Source organism: Oryzias latipes, chromosome 21, assembly GCF_053564925.1.
Source record: "Oryzias latipes strain Hd-rR chromosome 21, Olatipes_Hd-rR_3.1".
Taxonomy (NCBI): Eukaryota; Metazoa; Chordata; class Actinopteri; order Beloniformes; family Adrianichthyidae; genus Oryzias; species Oryzias latipes.
In genome coordinates this window covers 28821570-28842629 of record NC_136257.1, presented here as the reverse complement: position 1 = coordinate 28842629, position 21060 = coordinate 28821570, and the positions used below count along the sequence as shown (strand labels likewise).

General features: G+C 41.0%; 1 protein-coding gene across 2 annotated transcripts in view; it reads right to left on the bottom strand.

The window, feature by feature from the left end:
• The window catches only part of col4a2 (collagen, type IV, alpha 2), an 81997-nt gene that overhangs the window by 38966 nt on the left and 21971 nt on the right, over positions 1–21060 (bottom strand). For both annotated transcript variants that reach the window (XM_011489939.4, XM_011489940.4), the window contains exon 4: positions 5969–6049. In XM_011489939.4, the coding sequence (XP_011488241.1) occupies positions 5969–6049 (81 nt within the window). The remainder of the gene's footprint in view (positions 1–5968; positions 6050–21060) is intronic.

The window sequence follows — 21060 nt, the reverse complement described above, 5'->3', positions numbered from 1 at the left end:
TCACTCTTTTTCCAGCCACTTTTTGTTTTTTTGTACCAGTTTTTCTTTCCTTGACATGCCCACTCAAGGCCCAGATGAAAGGTGAAGGTCTTCTGATTGCAGAATTCCACACAAAGCTATAAAACGATCCCAAGATGTTACTTTCTGATTTGATGAGGTCTTTAACACAAGCTGGTTTTTGAGCAATCAAAGCCAGCTCACTCATGTCAGAGAAACAGCTTCCATCAGAAGAGTTGATCAAACGTGCAATAAACCACAGCAAAATCATGTCAGTCATTTCAAATCCCTCAGAGTTCACGAGTTCGTTGTTTTATAGACGAGGCCTGCTGAGAAAGATGGTTTGCTCAGGCTTTAGTTTCTCCTTCGCATGTGACTAATCTGGAAAACATTTCATAGGTTTTATGTTCTTGGAGAAAAATGGGAAGAGGAGCCTTGGATCATCAGGATCCGTTATAAAACTGAGCCATAATTTATATTAAAATGGCTAGGTTTTGCCTGAATGACTAATCCTTTACGTAAAAACTGGAGCAAAACAATGAAAGAAAAATGCTCAGAGGAAACGGGCAGAGCTGTACATCCCAGGTCAGAAGCGTTTGATCTTTTCTAAAGCAGAAACATCCTCCTCACTGCCTCTGATAGGACAGGAAGGTGAACCAGAATGCAGGTATATATGGACTTGTTTTCACGGAAAAAAAGAGATCTCTGCCATTTATAGCAGAGGACAAACACAGGGGGGATCTTTTTCCCACAAAAACAAAGACGGACTATATTAAAAAAAGATCATGGGAGCGTCATTGTGCTTCCACAGAATTGTGTCATTTCCTATCTGGCATCAGCTGGGGCAGCCTTTCTCGTTGGGGGAAAAGGACGCCATCTGACAGTCTTCATGATCCTTTCCCCTTCATGTTTTCTCTTTATGTCACAAAGATTTTATTTTTCTGAGGGTGATTTATAATGAACTGACACTTCCCTGCTAAAAAAACCCCTGTAGATTCAGTTTCCCATGATGCTCCAATTTGTTTCACAAGCTGCAGAAAGCTCTACTGCATGACGCCACCTACCACGCAAGAAAAAAGAGATCATTAACATCTTTATTTTTGCTTTATTTGTCAATTCGCCAGCTCTGTTTTACATGTTTTCCAGCAGCAAACTCCAGCCTTGTTGACTACTTCAGAGGTTTTATATGCCTGATTCTCTGTGCTTCATTTTTTTACGGTGTTTTCCCCAGTTTTTTTTTTTTTTACAGCCGATCCTATGAATTCAATCCGCTAATGATGCAGAGGAACAAAAAGGGCTTTGGAGGCATGCAGATGGGAAAATTTGTTCTGCAGGCCAGCAGCAAAGCCTCACCCTGCCAAATCCTCTGTTCTTTTTTCCAAAGCAGAAAGCACATGAAATTAACATAGTTCTTCCCTTCCATACCATCTTTGTTCCTCTTTCAGCCTCTTTTGTGCCTTTCTGTCTCTTTAAAAGACTTCTAACAATCTTGGTAGCTGTTTCTGGACTTTGTTGGGTTCCAATTTTTACAAACCCCCCCCCAGTTTGTTTCTTGTCCTTCAATATTTAACATAAAAGGCTTTTTATCCTCCATCATCTTCAAGCTTCAGCTAAGCAATCCTCTAAGGGGGGGGGGGGGGGGGGGTAGGGCAGGCAACAGATTTAACTGAGGGATGTTATTGCTTCATAAACTTGTGGTGAATCTCCACCACATCCCAGAGGATATTTCTTTGTTTTTTATCTGCTAAATGTTAATCAGCGGCCCATTAACAACTTCCGCCTTATCCCTGCAGCTGCACAGAATCCCGACAGCTGCTCAGGATCACTGCTCTCCGCTGGGAAAGACGAGTGGAAACAAAAGAAACATGACGGAGAGGAGAGGAGAGGAATGGATAAACTGTGAGGATCCTGGTTTCCAACGCTTTCATGAACTGGAAGAAACATTGTGTTGAGTTCAAATGGTATGCTGGACAGGCAAATGTTCAAAAACTATTCAATTTATATTCGATGAGCAACAGTTTCAGGTAAAAACTTTTACATTTCGGAAAGGATTCAAAGGGGTTTATTGTCATATGTGCAGTAAGGAAACGGGTTTCCCTGTACAATGAGATGCTTACTTTGCCGTTCGCTCTGAATGTCATAAGGTTAAAGGTAAAATAAAATAAAAGATAGGGTAGGATATTTACAGGATATCTGAAAAATTCACACCAAATATAAAATATAACTGGGCATCAGTAAATGACAAAACCTATAGACAAATCAGCTGCTGTGCAAATTCAGCTGAAAATAACTGCAAAAGAGACTTTTATGAGCTAAGCAGCACAGAAATGTTTGTACAGTTAATAAGTTGCAACCGTTCCTTTGTTTTCATGGATTAATACTGCCTCCTTTTTGTCTGTGCGGCCGTCAACACTTGGTCAGAGAGTGATTTACCTTTTTTCTATTTTTTTTTAAATGACAGAGAAAAACAGCAAAGAGCGCCTGCTGATGACATTTCGCCTCCTCTATAACGTAAAACACAGATCTTCCTCCCTCTCCGTGGGTTTCCTGTATGCATGTGTGCACTCCAGAGGTCAGACCTCCGCTTTAGCTGCTGTAAAACACTCTCCATCTAAGCTTGAAGAGGACTTTTTCACGTTTTTAGGCCTCATTATTCCTGTGTCTCATAGCTTTGTTCTATCATTCCAGACACAAACTGGATGATTTTTTTTCATCTAGATAAGTTACTTCTTTTCAGACATGCAACATAAATCTGTGGAGACATAATGAAGCATTTAGGCAGTGAAGTTCCTGTGATGGTTTGTGGCACTTCTGAGACCTAAATAGATCAGTGACTGTCATTTGACCAAAATCATTTCGGCAATTTATGAACCATTCTGTCATTACGGGAATCTTTCCGAGCACGCTAAAAGGTTAAAGGGCTATTTCCCTTAGTGAGTCAGAAAAAAATAATTTAAAAAGGTTAAACTGAAGACTTTTGTGAGAAAAAAGTGATGTAACTGTGGGAAACTACCCCTAAATAACTTTAAACCTTGGAAAGCTCAACATTTTAAGCAAATATATGAACAAAACTATGTGTCTCCAAGAAATAAAATAACTTCTAGAGTTAAATGAATCTGGATTATGTTAAAGCAATTCTGTTAGACCTATATCTACCCCTCTCTTTTGATGTTCTAAGGTTTGCTACACTGTTTTTCATGATTTAGGTATTAGTTTATTGAGTGGATTCAGATTCTGATAAAGGTTTTTTCTCTCTTAGAGGCAGATTTCCTCACCATTATTGACTAAAACCCTTTTGCGTTTTTCCAGAAAATATTCAGTGCCGTGTTTTTGGATTTTTGGCTTTGATGTTTTCTTTTTTGCTGTCTCCTCACAGTGAGAAGGTCCTTGGTTCGAGTCCCAGCTGGGACTTCTCTGTGTGGAGTTAGCATTTTCAAAAGAGTGCATGCGGTTACCCTGGCTTCCTCCCACAAACATGATTCATAGGTTGATTGATTATTCAAAAGTGTCCCTAAGTGTGCATGTTGGAGTGATTGTGTGCCTTGTGACAGACTGACGTCCTGTCCGGAGTGTACCCCGCATTTGCCCAACAGTAGCTGGTACTCCGTATATATAGCGGGTTAAGAAAATGGATGGATGGATGGGTTTTCCTCAATTTCTCTGTGTAGCACCTGGAGACACACTTGGCTGGTTTTAACCTAAACTGACTTGAACTGTGGGGCTGCACTGTGGTGTAGTGGTTAGCACTCTTGGCTCACAGCGAGAAAGGCCCTGACTAGATTCCCAGCAGAAACCTTTCTTTGTTGAGTTTGCATGTTTTCCTCGTGCGTGCGTGGATTTTCTCCGGGCACTCTGGCTTCAAACATTTTGGCCAAAAACATATTACATAGATTGCTTGGTGTCCCTACATGCTGGTGTGCATGTGAAAGTGTTTGTGAGTGTGTGGCCCTGCAACAGACTAGCAACGTGTTCAGGGTGCACCCCACCTTTACCCAACAGTAGCCAGGATTGGCTCCAGCAACCCTGTGACCCCCAAAGGGGATTCAGCGGATTCTGAAGATGGGTGGATGTAGCTGAAATGTGTTGAGATGAGGTCTGGAATTCCTCTAAAAACACTTTGACTCTCCTCTTTGCGTTGCTTTGTGTTACTGATTTGCTGCTGTGCCTCTGTTCTGAACCAACAAAGCTTTGGTTAGTCAGAAAGCTGACTTCCCCATTTGCCTCGACAAGTACAGGAGTTCAGGGTTCATCGTAAGATGCCATTTGGTGTGAAATCATACCAAATGATGAGATTTAACAAAAAACTTCAAGATGTCTGGAAATACTTCAGCTTCAGTGATTTTGGATCCAAATTCAACAAAACAATTAGATACTTCACTTGACATTTTGTGAAGTAATCACATCATACTACCCAGTGCTCCGATGATTTGATTTATCCCATGTTAATGCGCAGACAGAGGCGGTCAAAAGGCAGAAAGTGTTTTCTGAGGTCATGACAATTTAAGGAAGTCTAACTCAGTTGAATAATGCCAGCACGTGTCTAAATCCAAACAAAGCCTTTAATCACGAATGACCTCACGGTTATCTCAGCATGTTTAGTCTGTGAGCGTCTCCGATTTGAAAGCAGCTCTATTATCTGCACCTCTCCTCCGCTTGGTCTTCCACTTGTTAGAACCATCCTCCAGTCTGACCTCCACTTTTGCACAGATTAATGACGTGAATTTGATCACTTTGGCCTTAAAAAACTGAGAAAATATTTCTTTAAGCAGCTGACTTCAAAATGTCTTACACGCCTTGTCAGAACAAAGTAAATCTAAGAGTTCGGCGATGTAATACTTTCATCACCCACAGGAGGGAGCACACGTGGAGCATGATGGGACATTTCACTGCTATGATTGGTGTTGATAATTTTGTAAAGCAGGAAAACAAAAGTGGTACATAATAGTTTGTGAATTGTTTTCATTTTAAGTTTTTGACAATGAGGAGACAACTCATGTCAGTCTGTTTTCACAGGACTACAGAGATAAAAAAAAACAACAACATCCATTGATCTAGAACAGTGTTTCCCAATCTTGGTCTTTGGGGACCTTTGTCCTGCACGATTTCTATGTTACCCTCCTTATGCATAACTGATTCAGTTTATAATCAAGCTCTGCAGAGGGCTGAAAATGACAGCCATCAAAGGCAGGTGTGTTTGAGCAGGAAAGGATTCAAAATATGAATTTTGTGTTCCCTGAGGACCAGGACTGGGAAATAATGATTCAGATCATTAGCATTGCTTAACCTTATGGTCGAACTTTCTTTACTAGTTTACATTTAAAGAAGTGTATCAAAAACACAGAAACAACTGTCACATGAAACCATTTTTTTTTTGCTTTTGGTTATGTTTTAGTCCAGAAAAATACTAAAAGCTTTTTTATCTTATATGTTAAAAAATGTTTTTTAATCATTTTGTTATTATCTTAAATTTAGTTATTTTCTTTAGTCATTTTTTTTGTAGGTTGTTACTGTTGATCAATTTTATCTTGCTCCTGGTTGCGTTAAAATTTATTTTTCAAAATTAATCTTCATAAATCATGTTTGTATTTGACACAGACTTAAGATTTTTTCGGTTTTAGTGCTGAAGTATAAATTTTTTCTTTATACTTTTATCTGAAAGGGCTCAGTTATCCACTGTGGAGAAAACTGTTGAAAAAGAGAGAAACATAATGGGACATATAATAATCTTTGGATTGAAAACCTTTAAATGATCAGTCAAAAGTGTGATTTTGTGTTTTCGCAGGGATGACAAACAAATGCAAATGGAAAAGCACTCACTGGGAATCAAACCTTCAATCCACCTCAGCTTAAGTCAGGTATAATATCAACCTGTAGGAACTTATTAGCAGGGTCCTACTTATACACTGTACTCCAAAAGTTACCCAACACTGAATGGATAAGTATGAAAGGGTATCTACAGTGGGGGACTTACCCGGCCTCCCTTCTCTGGGAAACATTTGCAGCCTCCACTGCAGTCTCTTCCTCCGCAGGGGCCGCTGTGCTTCTTCCCGCCCTGTCAGACACAAAGCAGACATAACCAGGATTAGCGCGGCATCACAGAGATCAGAGTCAAGATGTTCGGAGCATTAGGTTTATCTTCATAAACACGGCTGTGAAATGTGCAGTCCGCTGAGGGGGGAACCGTCCTGTCCTCTCGGTGCGAACAGCTGTGCTTGTCGCGGGTAAACACACATATGGATGGAGGCAGCGGCTCCAGTTGCATCACTCTCTGCACTTGTTAGCTTGATGCACTGATGTGGCTTCCGTGATACAAAACCAGACACTTTGGACACATTTGTGGTTGAGAAAGACAGTCACAAAGTGAGGAACAATTTCTCTTTAGAAGTCTGCATTCCTTCCCAAACCACCCAGCGTCACAGGCTGATCTGTGTTAGATGTAACACACACACAAGTCCACACACAGACAGAGCACATGGGGTTAGCACAGACACAAACCGATCCAAGAATGCTGTCACAGCAGACCAAAGGTCAGAGGAGTCAAGACCCTGAGCTCCCTGAAATAACCGCCGTCCTTAATGAAGACAGAAAGGAGTCTGTGTCCGAAAAAATTCATCCTATATTTGTTTACTGTGTAAACACTGTACGCACTTTTTTCATCTCAAAGTCCTTTTTTAGGCTCAGATATCTTGAGACTTAAAATATGGTTAACAACATGTCTGGTTTCTACCAATTGAACTTTTTTTTGGAAAAAAAGTAACCAACTGTGGTTGGAAAAAACAGCTGAGCATTTACACTTTTGTGGCATTTTTAAGTTTATTTACCTCAAGGTTGTAAAATAAATTTATAGCTTTGGTTTGAAGCTTCAACTGTTATGAGCGGAAACCTTTTCTGTGTTTTTGTAAGTTCAAAGACAAGGGAAACGTCCGTTTCCAGAAAGGATTTTAGTTCACTTTGGATAAAAAACAAACAAAAACAAATTAAACACATTCCTTTAAGAAAGACACAAGATCATTCATGTCCAGTGTTGTACATGCACAGTGTCTCATTTGTAGCAGAAGCATGTGGGACTGTTTTCTCAACGCCGTTACCACCCACCCTGCAGATTTTTGACCTTTACCATCAAAGCTGACAATTCACAGAAGAAATGTTCTGTTTAAAGTGGAAAAAACAGGTTTTCAGTTAAGAAAACGGCGCAGTAAAACTTGAAAGTGTGAAGCAAAGAAAAAAAAAACACACAAAAAAAACCACGGGACTAATGAAACACTAAAACTTGTTGAATTTTGTTGGATCCTCACTCATCTCAACAGGAGCCCATTTATTGTCAGGTACATGAATCAACTTTACACAAGGATAAAAATATACATATTTAGAAGTAAATTTAAGCCTAAAATATGTAGGTTTTTAAGGTTTATGTTAAATTCTTTCTGCTGTCACATTAGAAACTTCTTCTATGGGAATCAGAAATTGGACATTTTATCAACATTATTACCAGTTTCTTCTTTTTATTTGTTATATTCCTTAGTTACTGGGCTCCAGTATTTGATCTGTTTTAGATTATCTATATCTATTACAGCTGTGACGGTCTGTAACTACTTTGCTCACACCTGATATCAATTAACCTCCACTCCTGCACCTGAGTTTGTCAGTTCGTTCAGTAATTTCATATGAGCCAATGGATTCTGACTTTTTATGCTCTTTTACCTCATTTTATTTTGTCTTGTTGACATTTCTCTATTTTTTTCATTAAGCCCCCATCAGTCAGCCTCTCTCTGGTCTGCTGTCGTTGGGGTTTCCACAAATTTATGACAGAGTGTGATATCATAAACCTCAACATATGGTTCTAAAGTCTGGGCAAACAACCTTCAGACACAAACAACTCTTCAGACATGATAAGAACTGCACAGTTAATGTGTCTGTCAAGATCATACTTAAGGCTTAAGCTAGGGATTTTTTTTTTTATCAGTTGGCCTTCAGAAGCAAAGCAGAGGCCATTTGGCAGACCCTAGAAACCTGGTCTACAGGCCACAGGTGAGTACAATCTCTCTGGATTCTTGTCTACTTCCAGTCCCACTGCGATCATCTTTTGATCTATTCTGAAAACATTCCCAGTGGTCCTTTAATTATGATTATGCCAAAGTCAGTTGTGGCTGTGGTTGTGGATCAACCCCCCCCCCCTTCCCCTCCCCCTCCCCATAGCATATTTTCTATGTCACCAAAAAGCTCATTTTCACATGGCAATTTTTCCGTCTGCTCCTTGTTCACAGCGATAAATACTCAAACATTCAATTAAAACATTTTTTTCTTAATGCATGTCCTCCATCATCAGGGCGTATAGGGGTCTAAGATTTAAATGCAACCCAATGAGTGTCTATGCATGAGGATGTGTAGACATGGGTGTCATAATAAACTGGTCTAGGGCATGGAGGCTTTGACTTCTCACTTTCTTTTGGAAATTTGTATTTTCATTTTTTGTTATCTATCTTTGCTATTAAAGTGCATGTCTATAATGAAATATCATGATCTACAACAAAATAGATGAGCAGTTGTCATCGGATGTGGGGTTTGGTCAGACTCAGACTAGATAAGTGTGTCTAAGGGCTTCACTCACACACACATCTGCCATGCGTGCTGCTGCAGTTTGAGGCTCAGCATTATATCCAGACGTAAAGTTGCATCAGATGCAAAGCTTGGATTTGTGTTGGCAGCTTGAAAAAACAGGTTTTAATACCAAATACTCCATTATAAACGCAATGTAAAATGGCTGGATGTAGGACGAAATGAGAAGATTTATTTCTTTTATTTGCTGATTCAAACATTTGTTTGAATAAGATATTTTATGACTGCACAAGTCCTTCTGCATTGTTTTCATTTCAATTCCAGGGCACAGTTCAAAATGTTTTGCCTGACAGTGAACGCTAATTAAAAGCACAAATGGAACGTTTGTTTTATCAACTAGAAGGTGAGGGGTGACAAGGCCAGCCACCAGCCTTCAGTTGGGCTTTGTTAGTAAACCAAAGACGTCAGCGGGACGCTCCTTCTCGCTGGTTTATCGCCGTTTTGCGTCTGCCTACATCCTACACACCCATACCATGACCTGCCTGGGCAGCAAATATCCAGATACCCTCTTTTCTTTGTGTAAAAAAATAAATTAATACTTTAGCCTGCAGATATTGACAGCAAAGTGGAGAAATAAAAGGACATTATATTTTCCCCTTCCTCGGTTTTGCAGCCGATCCCAACAGCCTCACTGACAAAGGTTGCATTGACAAACACAAAGACATCCTTTTACAATGTTGTCCTTAATGGTCCCCCCATCCCCAACAAAAAGACTCTCTTCCTCTCACTTATGGAATGCACAAGGCCGAATGTCTTTGTGGAGGATCTGAGTGCTTCAGTGGCCAAAATGTTAGATGGAACCAAGACACTGTCAAAGGTTTCATTTAGACCTCATACAAGAACCCCACTTCTAACAGGCTTTTTTTTTCAACCCTAATCCAAGCTTTATTTTGAACCGTGTATGTCCAGACCAACAATCCTCAACAGGCTGGAAAACTTTTCCAAAGAAGTAAGGATGTACAACAGTCACGACATGACCTTTTTCCACACAGAGGTGGAATTCCTAAACTCAGACAATAGACTGCGTCATCCCCGGACAGATATACAAAGGACGCGCTCCCATAAAAGCCATTACACTTCACAGAGAAATGCACCATCAATTCAAATTTACAGTTTACAAGCTGAAAATAGTCAATGACCGTTCCAACACAAGACAATGGGACTGAGCTGCAGTATCCTGTTTTCTCCACACATGAGTATAATAACCCACTGTTTGACTGAAACACCTTTTCCATTTTTCTGGCTACGCCCTAAAAAACAAATCATGTGCAGCCAAATTAAAGATTACCCTTCAAACCCCAAGGATTTTGAGTGTTAAATTGCTGTAACTACCAAAAATGTATTTACTCAGTTCCAAAAAAAAAAAAAAAGAAGTTTAGTCTTTGGAATATTTTCCATAGGCTGGTGACAATCCTTGGATGTTTTTTTTCTATCTAAACTAATTGAAACATAACAGCTTTAACACATTTTCCCCAAATGTTGATTTAATGCTGCTTTCACACCGGTCATGCAAATGCTTCCAATACCTTCACCAGCTGTGTTGACTAGCGAGAAAGTGGCCAGTTCCAATGAAAAGTCTATGTAAATGCATTAACTCAAAATTTGGGCTTCTTTGTGAAGAACTCTCGCAGTCCTAAGCATGTTTTTTACGTACAAAGCGGGTCATTGATCGCGCATTGTAAATCACGGAAACGCTGAACTGTGACCGAGGGACACAGATTTGGTAGTGACGTCTAGGTAACATCCTTTTCAAAACATGGAGGTGCCAACCATTGAAAACATGATCACAAAGGAGAAACTAATAATCTCGCTTTTTCTGCCTGGCCAGAAATCTATGACACCAAGTCTTGCATATATCGCAATAGAGCTGTGAAAAAAAAAAAAACCTGGAGCAGGATTTCTGGGATTTTTACTGAGTCAACATTTGTCATCAAACCTCATCCCACTTGAGGTGGCAGACATGCGCTAGTAAACAAAACAAAGCAAAAAAACCTAAAGGACAAGCCCCTCCCTTTTTTTGTTTTGTTTTTTGCCTGTCCGGTGTGAACACCAGGAGCTGAATGCATGTTTAAGACACTGCAGACGGTGTGTATGTACCTTTTTATGAAGTTCAAAGATGTAGTTGGGGCAGTATAAGACTGTATGTTTACTTGTTTTGCATTATTTTCCCAATGCATCAGTATTTTAGGCTTTAATGTCTTGTTTCAATGTTTTATTGTCTCAACGATTTAATGTATTTGAAACCAATTTTGGTTGCCCCTTATCCAGGACTCTCTTGTAGAAGAGGTGTATAATTTCAATGGGAATATCCTGGTTAAATAAAGGTGAACGACAACAACAATGCAACAGCTAAACTTCCCCAATTGTAAATTAATTTGAGTGTTCTTCAGGCATGAATTATTTTTAAAATTTTCAAAAACGGGGAGAACTAAATTTCAGACCATTTGCCCATTTCCCTTTTTCTCAAAAATGGTTGAATTTAATCATCTTTACTGTTTTCCTCCTATAGACTCAACTAAATATGATTAATAAATATTGGAAGATGAAGGATTATATTCTGGAATGCTTTTTATGGCATAAACGCAATCCATACGTCAAAATAATCCAGACCACCAACAACCAGAGTATGGTGTCCAGCAGACTGCCATCATAAATCCGGCACCTACAGTCCAGTTAAACAATAATCTGGATCATGTCCCAGTCTAAACACTTGAAAATGGAATGCTCTACCAGATGGACATGTTTCCAATTTTTAAATAAAGAACTACATACTTTTGATTATTCAGGAAAGTTTTCTCAATTGAGCAGATTTTTCCGTCCTGTCTGTGTTATAGGAGCTGTCAGACAACACTGTGACATGAAACAATGAGCATGTGCAGGAACACTTCCTAAGATCCGGTTTGCTTTGGCTAGCCAGGCTTGTTGTTTACAGTGCAGCTCTAAAGCAACGACTATGCTTTACTTCCTGTCATCTGTTCTGCTCTCAGTTTTATTCACAGATTTAAGTTATGATGAGACATAAAACACTGGGCTTGACTTGGAACAAGCAGCATTTCTCTTAAACAGACAAAGCGTTCTGGGAAAACATGATGATTCTCTGTTCTGACGTAACACCATGCTCCAAAAGGAAAATGTTTAAAATTTGCAATAAAGCATGGATTTATTTGCAACAGCTGCTATACTAAGTGTAATGACTTTATAAACAGATGTAGATTCTGAGCCAGGAGACAGGACTGCATGTCCCTGACCTTTGGGGATTCAGGCATCGCAGAGGTTTTCTAGAAAGATATCTTCATAAAAACTCTCCGTCTTATTTTAGTATTTATGGGATTTAAAAATAATCAGACTGCTGAGAAAACATCTGAATGATGGTTTACTGCCATCTTGCTGGCAAAAAAGCCCAAACTTGCCCGGACTGCACATTTAATCCAAAATTGTCTTGGACAGCCTGGACAAGATCAAGCAGATTCAGTGGAGGAAATAAGTATCAACTGCATTAAAGGGGCTGCCTCACAGCGACAAAGAACTGGTTCGAATCCCGGCTGGGATCTTTCTGTGTAAAGTTTGCATTCTCCCAATGCGTGCGAGGGTTTTCTCCGGGCACTCCAGCTTCCTCCCATAATCCAAAGATATGTTTGACAGGTTGATTGGTTATTTTAAAATGTACCTAGGTGTGCATGTGTGAGTGACTATGTGCCCTGCTTTAGACTGGTCCTGTCCAAAGTGTTTTAAACATGTTCTTGTGGCATTTTCTTTTGATGAAGGACATGTATAAAGTAAATTAATCTCAAAATTGCATTTTGAATGTTCCTTGATTCAAATCGTGAATCAGGAGCACACGACAAAATGCAGTTGGAAAAAGTTTGTTTTTGTGACCTAGTAAATAAGCTGGATGGGCCACAAGCTCTCTGCTCTGCTCCATTTTGATGTATCCACTTGCTGATGACCATATCCACATTTAAATCTTTGTTTTCTTTGTTGGAGCTGGAATTTAGCCCAAAAATGTACGGCTGGATAGCTCCAACATTGCTCGCCATTTTTGTTGCACTGGTAATGTTAGGTTGGGGGGTGTCAGGGGCTGTAAGCTAGCGGAAGAGCACGTAAACAGAGAGCTCTCAGCAATGGGAAGGGATTGCTTCATGGCAACAGCCTCACCCACAAATCGGAGGTGAATTTCTAATGAACTCCTGCCGCTCTGCAGAAACTATGTCCAAGAAACCAACACACATTTGTTGATTTTTGGCTAAAAACTGCTTAATCATAATTGAAAGACCACTGGGGACACTTTGAAAGTAGATCAAAAGATGATTGGAGTGGGTCTTTAACACCTTCCTGCTTTTTGTGGCTTAATAGAACCTCATGCAGAACACTAATAACAGGAATAAAGACACCATCATGTTATCAGGATCCTTAATAAAAACTGTGCTTGAAAGACTATACATTTTGCAGTTCTCCTTCCTTGTGTTTTTTTTTTTTTTTTTTTAACTTGTCCTGTCCAACAGCTGGGCAGGCAGATGAGAGCTGACGGCCTCTTGTGTTGGACATATTTTACTTTAACAACAGTTAACAGTTCTCCTTCCTTGTTAATGCAATTTAGGTTTTTACTTTAGGTTGAAGTGTTTGTATGCAAGACAATATAAGTGAAATGGACATATTTTCATTAAACTCATTGTTACAGCATCTGTTGCATAATCAACTTTTGAAACTGCTCAGAATGGTGCAGGTGCCAAGTTTAACGTCAGCCTTTCTGCACTCTGTTCCCTCACATCACGTCTTTTCTGTGCCAGCACACAACCCACTCAGACATAAAGATGATGGGTCTGTGTGGGTTGTTTGTGGTCAGTTTGGCTATGGCTTCTCTACTGAGGTTTACCGCAAACAAATCCACTTCTCAGACCTTCCTATCACACGAAGATTAGTGTTGAGGGCAGTCTAATAACCAGGACAACAACAAAACTAACTTCTTTTTCATATGTAAATGGGCAAGTTTTCTACTTTCCAAACAAGACCAGCAAAGTTTTCGCTTCCAAAATGCTCAGGTTTCTTTGAAGATTATTCGATTATTCTTTGCATGGATATTTACAAATGTAACAGAATTTAAAATGATCCATAGCTCTAGATCTGGCTCAGAGGAATACATTAAATGTGCGGCTGGAATCCAAATAATGCATCCCAAACAAGGCATAAAGAACAAGCACAGATAGGAAGATCCACAGAAACGGACAAATGCCAGTCCATCTTGGTTCTGCAGCTGTGCATTCCACAACTCCCCTGTTTATTTTAAAACATCCTTTAAGAAAAAGTATTAAACTTGAAACATATTTAAGGAACAGACTGAAGGATGGCCTTCAGAGCAAGGAGTAATGATCAAATACTTGCTTCAAAGAACTCCCATTTCTTTTCCAGAACTTTAGTATCCTTGTATTTTCACAGAGATAATGTTTCATGACACTTTTCTCAGCCTGATAGCCCAGACGGGAAGTGGATGATGGAGGGGCCTCTTTGAGCTTGTTTCTCTGTTTTCACACTCTCTACAGCTCAGTGGAGCACATGTCAGTGTGAGAGCCCTGGTGTATAAAGTATCAGATGATCAGAGATCAGACTGTTTCCTGTCAGGATGGGAGTTTGATGTGCGACTGCTTGTGACACAGTTCATCTCATAAAAAGAGAGGCGTGAGTTATTTTCTGCCGTAATAAATGTAATGATGACTTTTGAGGCCAAAAACAGAAACTAAATCACACTTCAAGGAGCAAAAGTGGGTCATCTGTGGGATGACCTTGAAATTATTTACTTTAACCTGATCCTAATGTTCAACAATCTTCCAACTATGCACTATGTAGAGGATCTTTAGGGGGATTTCATGGTTGGAATTGAAATGATAAAACTTTTGGATTTAATAGATTTTTTTTATTTCTTTTCCATTTGTTTTCAAATTATTCACAAGGATTCCCAGAAGTTGGATTTTAAATGAACACTTTGGAACGGACAGGCAATTTACTAGCAGTCAATAGCAAACATACAAAAGTAACATTAACTCGAAATTATGAATTGGATTATGATGAAAAAAAAAGTAGGTGTGACTAAATTAATTTGTTTCCTTTCTCCTTTTCAAATAATAAATCAAACTCTTTATGCCAAACTTCACATTTAATGGATTCAATGTATCACATCTTGTATGTGTAATCACAAGTAGCTCTATTTTTGAGTAAGAAAAAGAATTGTCATCATTTACATGTCTACGTTTTATTGCAAATGGAAGTGTCTCTTCTTTAACTTTATTAAAATTTTCTCCCCCCAACAAAGTCATGACTAATCATGCTAAGTTTAAAATACACTGATCAAAAATATAAACGCAACACTTTTGGTAATGCTCCCATTTTTTATGGTATGAAATCAAAGATGTGAATCATTTTCCACATTCACAAAATAACCAGTTCTCTGAAATATTGTTCACAAGTCTGTCTAAATCTGTAATAGCAAGCACTTCTCCTTTGCCAAGACAATCCATCCCACCACGCAGGTGAGCCATATCAAAATGCTGATTAGACAGCATGATTATTGCACAGGTGTGCCTTAGACTGGCCACAAGAAAAGGCCACTCTGAAATCTTCAGTTTTGGTTTATTGAGGGGGTCAAGGGACTAAGACAACCAGTCAGTATCTGGTGTGACCACCACTTGCCTCATGAAATGCAACACATCTCCTTCACATAGAGTTGATCAGGTTGTCTATTGTGGCCTGTGGAATGTTGGTCCACTCTTCTTCAATGGCTGTGCGAAGTTGCTGGATATTGGCAGGAACTGGAACACTCTGTTGTATACGCCGATCCAGAGCATTCCAAACATGCTCAATGGGTGACATGTCCGGTGAGTATGCTGGCCATTCAAGAACTGGGATGTTTTCCGCTTCCAAGAATTGTGTAAAGAACCTTGCAACATGGGGCCGTGCATTATCATGATGCAACATGAGGTGATGTTGTTGGATGTACGGCACAACAATGGGCCCCAGGTTCTCGTCACGGTATCTCTGTGCATTCAAAATGCCATCAATGAAATGCACCTGTGTTCTTCACCCATAACATATGCCTGCCCATACCATAACCCCACCACGAGCATGGGCTACTCGATCCACAACATTGACATCAGAAAACCGCTCACCCACACGATGCCAAACACGCTGTCTGCCATCTGCCCTGAACAGTGTAAACCGGGATTCATCCGTTAAGAGAACACCTCTCCAACGTGCCAGATGCCATCGCATGTGAGCATTTGCCCACTCAAGTCGGTTATGACGACGAACTGGAGTGAGGTCGAGACCTCGATGAGGATGACGAGCATGCAGATGAGCTTCCCTGAGACGGTTTCTGACAGTTTGTGCAGAAATTCTGTGGTTATATAAACCGATTGTTTCAGCAGCTGTCCGAGTGGCTGGTCTCAGACGATCTTGGAGGTGGACATGCTGGATGTGGAGGTCTTGGGCTGGTGTGGTTACACGTGGTCTGCGGTTGTGAGGCCGGTTGGATGTGCTGCCAAATTCTTGGAAACGCCTTTGGAGACAGCTTATGGTGGAGAAATGGACATTCAATTGCCTAGCAACAGCTCTGGTGGACATTCCTGCTATCAGCATGCCAATTGCACGCTCACTCAAAACTTGCGACATCTGTGGCATTGTGCTGAGTGATACAACTGAAGATTTCAGAGTGGCCTTTTCCTGTGGCCAGTCTAAGGCACACCTGTGCAATAATCATGCCGTCTAATCAGCATCTTGATATGGCACACCTGCGAGGTGGGATGGATTGTCTTGGCAAAGGAGAAGTGCTCACTATCACAGATTTAGACAGATTTGTGAACAATATTTCAGAGAACTGGTTATTCTGTGAATGTGGAAAATGTTTCAAATCTTTGAGTTCATACCATTAAAAATGGGAGCAATAACAAAAGTGTTGCGTTTATATTTTTGGTCAGTGTTTCTACATCGAAGCAGGACTTTACCAGGTTAAGTTGCAACCAATTAGGGTGCAATGCCAGACCAGGCATGCTCTTTATGAGAATCAGAGTAAACTCCCTCATGCACATGCTAGTTAGCAGGAGTGCAACTACAATAACTGTTGCAGATTTATTTTCCCATGGCCCACTGCCAGCTCCTCATATTAACGATGGTGTAATGTGGAACTGCCTTTGCCTGCTTGTACCTGAGAAACTCAAGAGGAGGTGTTGTCTTTGGGGGGTGGGGAGGACTGTGTGCAGGACCTGACATGCCGCTGCCTCTGTGACATCCAAGAGATCTGGTCTCAGCCAATGTACTGTTGCTACTTTTTTTTATAGTTTATTGTATTATTATTTTTATTTTGCCTGCTTCAGAACTAAAACTGAAGTGAACTATTCCTCCTGGTGAATTGTGTACACTTCGCAGGTGAGCCATATCAAAATGCTGATTAGACAGCATGATTATTGCACAGGTGTGCCTTAGACTGGCCACAAGAAAAGGTTACTCTGAAATCTTCAGTTTTGTTTTATTGAGGGGGTCAGGGGACTCAGATGACCAGTCAGTATCTGGTGTGACCACCATTTGCCTCATGAAGTGCTACAAATCTCCTTCACATAGAGTTGATCAGGTTGTCTATTGTGGCCTGTGGAATGTTGGTCCACTCTTCTTCAATGGCTGTGCGAAGTTGCTGGATAATGGCAGGAACTGGAACACTCTGTTGTATACGCCGATCCAGAGCATTCCAAACATGCTCAATGGATGACATGTCCGGTGAGTATGCTGGTCATGCAAGACCTGGGATGTTTTCAGCTTCCAAGAATTGTGTACAGATCGTTGCAACATGGGGCCGTGCATTATCATGCCGCAACATGAGGTGATGTTGTTGGATGTACGGCACAACAATGGGCCCCAGGATCTCGTCACGAAATCTCTGTGCATTCAAACTGCCATCAATGAAATGCACCTGTGTTATTCGCCCATAACATATGCCTGCCCATACCATTACCCCACCACCACCATGGGCTACTCGATCCACAACATTGACATCAGAAAACCGCTCACCCACACGACGCCACACATGCTGTTAGGAATAATTAGAAACAAAATAGTTAGAAACTCCCTTTTACTTTTATTACACTAACTTTTACTTTTTATTACACTACTGGTGTAAACTTAATTCACTATGTATTATCATCTCAAAATTATATTACATTTGAAGAAAGCACCACCAAGACTATTGGCTCGTAACATTCCTTCAGCATACTCCCTTTTCCATCTTTGTGTGTTCTGGTGCCTGTGCTCTGGTAAATGTCTGTGATAACCTCAGAAAGATCTGACACTTGAAGCTCCCTGACCTTTGAGTATCTAGCATGCATCAACCTGTGGGTGTGACTTTCACACCAGGGTCCATCGGATGATCTTCTTAATATGCAAATACAGAGTTTATATACCAAGCCCATTCCCTGTTTTCTTAGTTCAGACTTTGAGTGCACCAACCTGTACATCTGTCTGTAACCCTTCATACAAATTTGTGCCTCTTGTGCGGATTAAACCTTCACAGAAGCTAAGTTTTGTCTCTGAGTCATTATTCATTCATTTCTGTGTGCAACAAACTGACAGGGTACGAACCTAATAATTTTTATCAATACAGTCCAGTCTAGAAGAACCAGTTTCTTCACACGCTGTCTGCCATCTGCCCTGAACAGTGTAAACCGGGATTCATCCGGGAAGAGAGCACCTCTCCAACGTGCCAGATGCCATCGCATGTGAGCATTTGCCCACTCAAGTCGGTTGCGACGACGAACTGGAGTGAGGTCGAGACCTCGATGAGGATGACGAGCATGCAGATGAGCTTCCCTGAGACGGTTTCTGACAGTTTGTGCAGAAATTCTGTGGTTATGCAAACCGAGTGTTTCAGCAGCTGTCCGAGATGCTGGTCTCAGACGATCTTGGAGGTGGACATGCTGGATGTGGAGGTCTTGGGCTGGTGTGGTTACACGTGGTCTGCGGTTGTGAGACCGGTTGGATGTGCTGCCAAATTCTCGGAAACGCCTTTGGAGACGGCTTATGGTGAAGAAATGGTTCTTTGAGTTCATACCATAAAAAATGGGAGCAATAACAAAAGTGTTGCGTTTACATTTTTGGTCATTTTATCTACATCGAAGCAGGACTTTACCAGGTTAAGTTGCAACTAAATAGGGTGCAGACCAGACCAGGCATGCTCTTTATGAGAATCAGAGTAAACTCCCTTATGCACATGCTGGTTAGCAGGAGTGCAACTACAATAACTGTTGCAGATTTATTTTCCCATGGCCCACTGCCAGCTCCTCATATTAATGATGGTGTAATGTGGAACTGCCTGTGCCTTCTTGTCCCTGAGAAATTCAAGAGGAGGTGTTGTCTTTGGGGGGTGCGGAGGACTGTGTGCAGGAGCAAACATGCCGCTGCCTCTGTGACATCCAAGAGATCTGGTCTCAGCCAATGTACTGTTGCTACTTTTTTCATAGTTTATTGTACTATTATTTTTATTTTGCCTGCTTCAGAACTAAAACTGAAGTGAACTATTCCTCCTGGTGAATTGTGTACACCTCGCAGGTGAGCCATATCAAATTGCTGATTAGACAGCATGATTATTGCACAGGTGTGTCTTAGACTGGCCACAAGAAAAGGTTACTCTGAAATCTTCAGTTTTGTTTTATTGAGGGGGTCAGGGGACTCAGATGACCAGTCAGTATCTGGTGTGACCACCATTTGCCTCATGAAATGCAACACATCACCTTCACATAGAGTTGATCAGGTTGTCTATTGTGGCCTGTGGAATGTTGGTCCACTCTTCTTCAATGGCTGTGCGAAGTTGCTGGATAATGGCAGGAACTGGAACACTCTGTTGTATAAGCCGATCCAGAGCATTCCAAACATGCTCAATGGGTGACATGTCCGGTGAGTATGCTGGCCATGCAAGAACTGGGATGTTTTCAGCTTCCAAGAATTGTGTACAGATCCTTGCAACATGGGGCCGTGCATTATCATGCCACAACAGGAGGTGATGTCTATGAAGACTCTCATTCATCCAGGTTGGTTCCATTGTAGTAGGTTTAGGGGATGTCATCTGGACTTGGATTTAAAGTTAGAAGACGTTTCACCTCTTATCCAAGAGGCTTTGTCAATTCTGAATTAGCTGGTCTAAGAGCTGGTGTATATATGCGTTCATGGGGGAGGAGTCAGACCTGAAACTGGAAAACATGAATATTTCCATTGACGTAACTTCCCTCTTCACCTGCATTCCCACCACGGAGGCAGTGATTTCAGTGAGGACGAGATTACTGCAGGATTCTCAGCTACAAGACAGAACAAATCTGACACCAGACCACATCTGCGAACTTTTGGAAGTGTGCCTCAACTCCACATATTTCCAATTCAGGGGAAACTTCTACAGGCAGAGGCACGGCTGTGCTATGGGCTCTCCAATCTCACCCATTGTGGCCAATTTGTACATGGAAGAAGTCGAGAGAAGAGCCCTGGACTCTTTCCCAGATACTACTCCAAGCCACTGGTTCAGATATGTGGACGACACTTGGGTCAAGATCAAAAGCCAGGAAGGGGAGACTTTCACAGATCATATCAACGCAGTCGACAAGAACATCAAGTTTACCAGGGAAGACACAAAAGACAACACCCTAGCCTTTCTAGACTGTGCTGTGATCATTGGAGAGGACAGACAGCTCCAGGTTGAAGTGTACAGGAAGCCTACTCACACAGATCAGTACCTTTTATTTGACTCAAACCACCCTTTACGGCACAAACTAGGCGTCATCAGGACATTACAACACAGAGCCCAGGAGGTGCCCACAAGCTCTGACGGAAAGAAGAAAGAAGAGCAACATATCCACCAAGCCCTCCGAACCTGTGGATATCCCAAGTGGGCATTCACCAGATCCCAACATACAGGAAAACAAGACAAGAAGGAACAAGAGCCGAAACGGAACAGTATTTCAATTCCGTATATCTCAAGCCTGTCTGAAAAACTTAAAAGGATTTTCAAACAACATAACATCCCAGTTCATCTCAAACCAGTCAATACCCTCAGACAAAAACTGGTTCATCCTAAGGACAAAATTCCCAGCTACAAACAGAGTAATGTTGTGTACTCTATCCACTGCAAAGAGAACTGCAATGAACAGTATATAGGAGAAACCAAACAACCTCTACACAAGCGGCTTTACCAACATCGCAGAGCCAAGCCAAGTGGACCTGAATCTGCAGTGCATCTCCACCTGAAGGCCACAAACCACTCTTTCGAGGACAGTGAAGTCCGAATTCTAGCCAGAGAGAAAGGATGGTTTGAGCGAGGAGTGAAAGAAGCCATCTTTGTCAAGAAGGATAAACCTTCTCTTAATAAGAATGGTGGTCTCAGGTTTATTCTTCCATCCATCTACGGCAGTGTTTTGAAACCTAAACAAA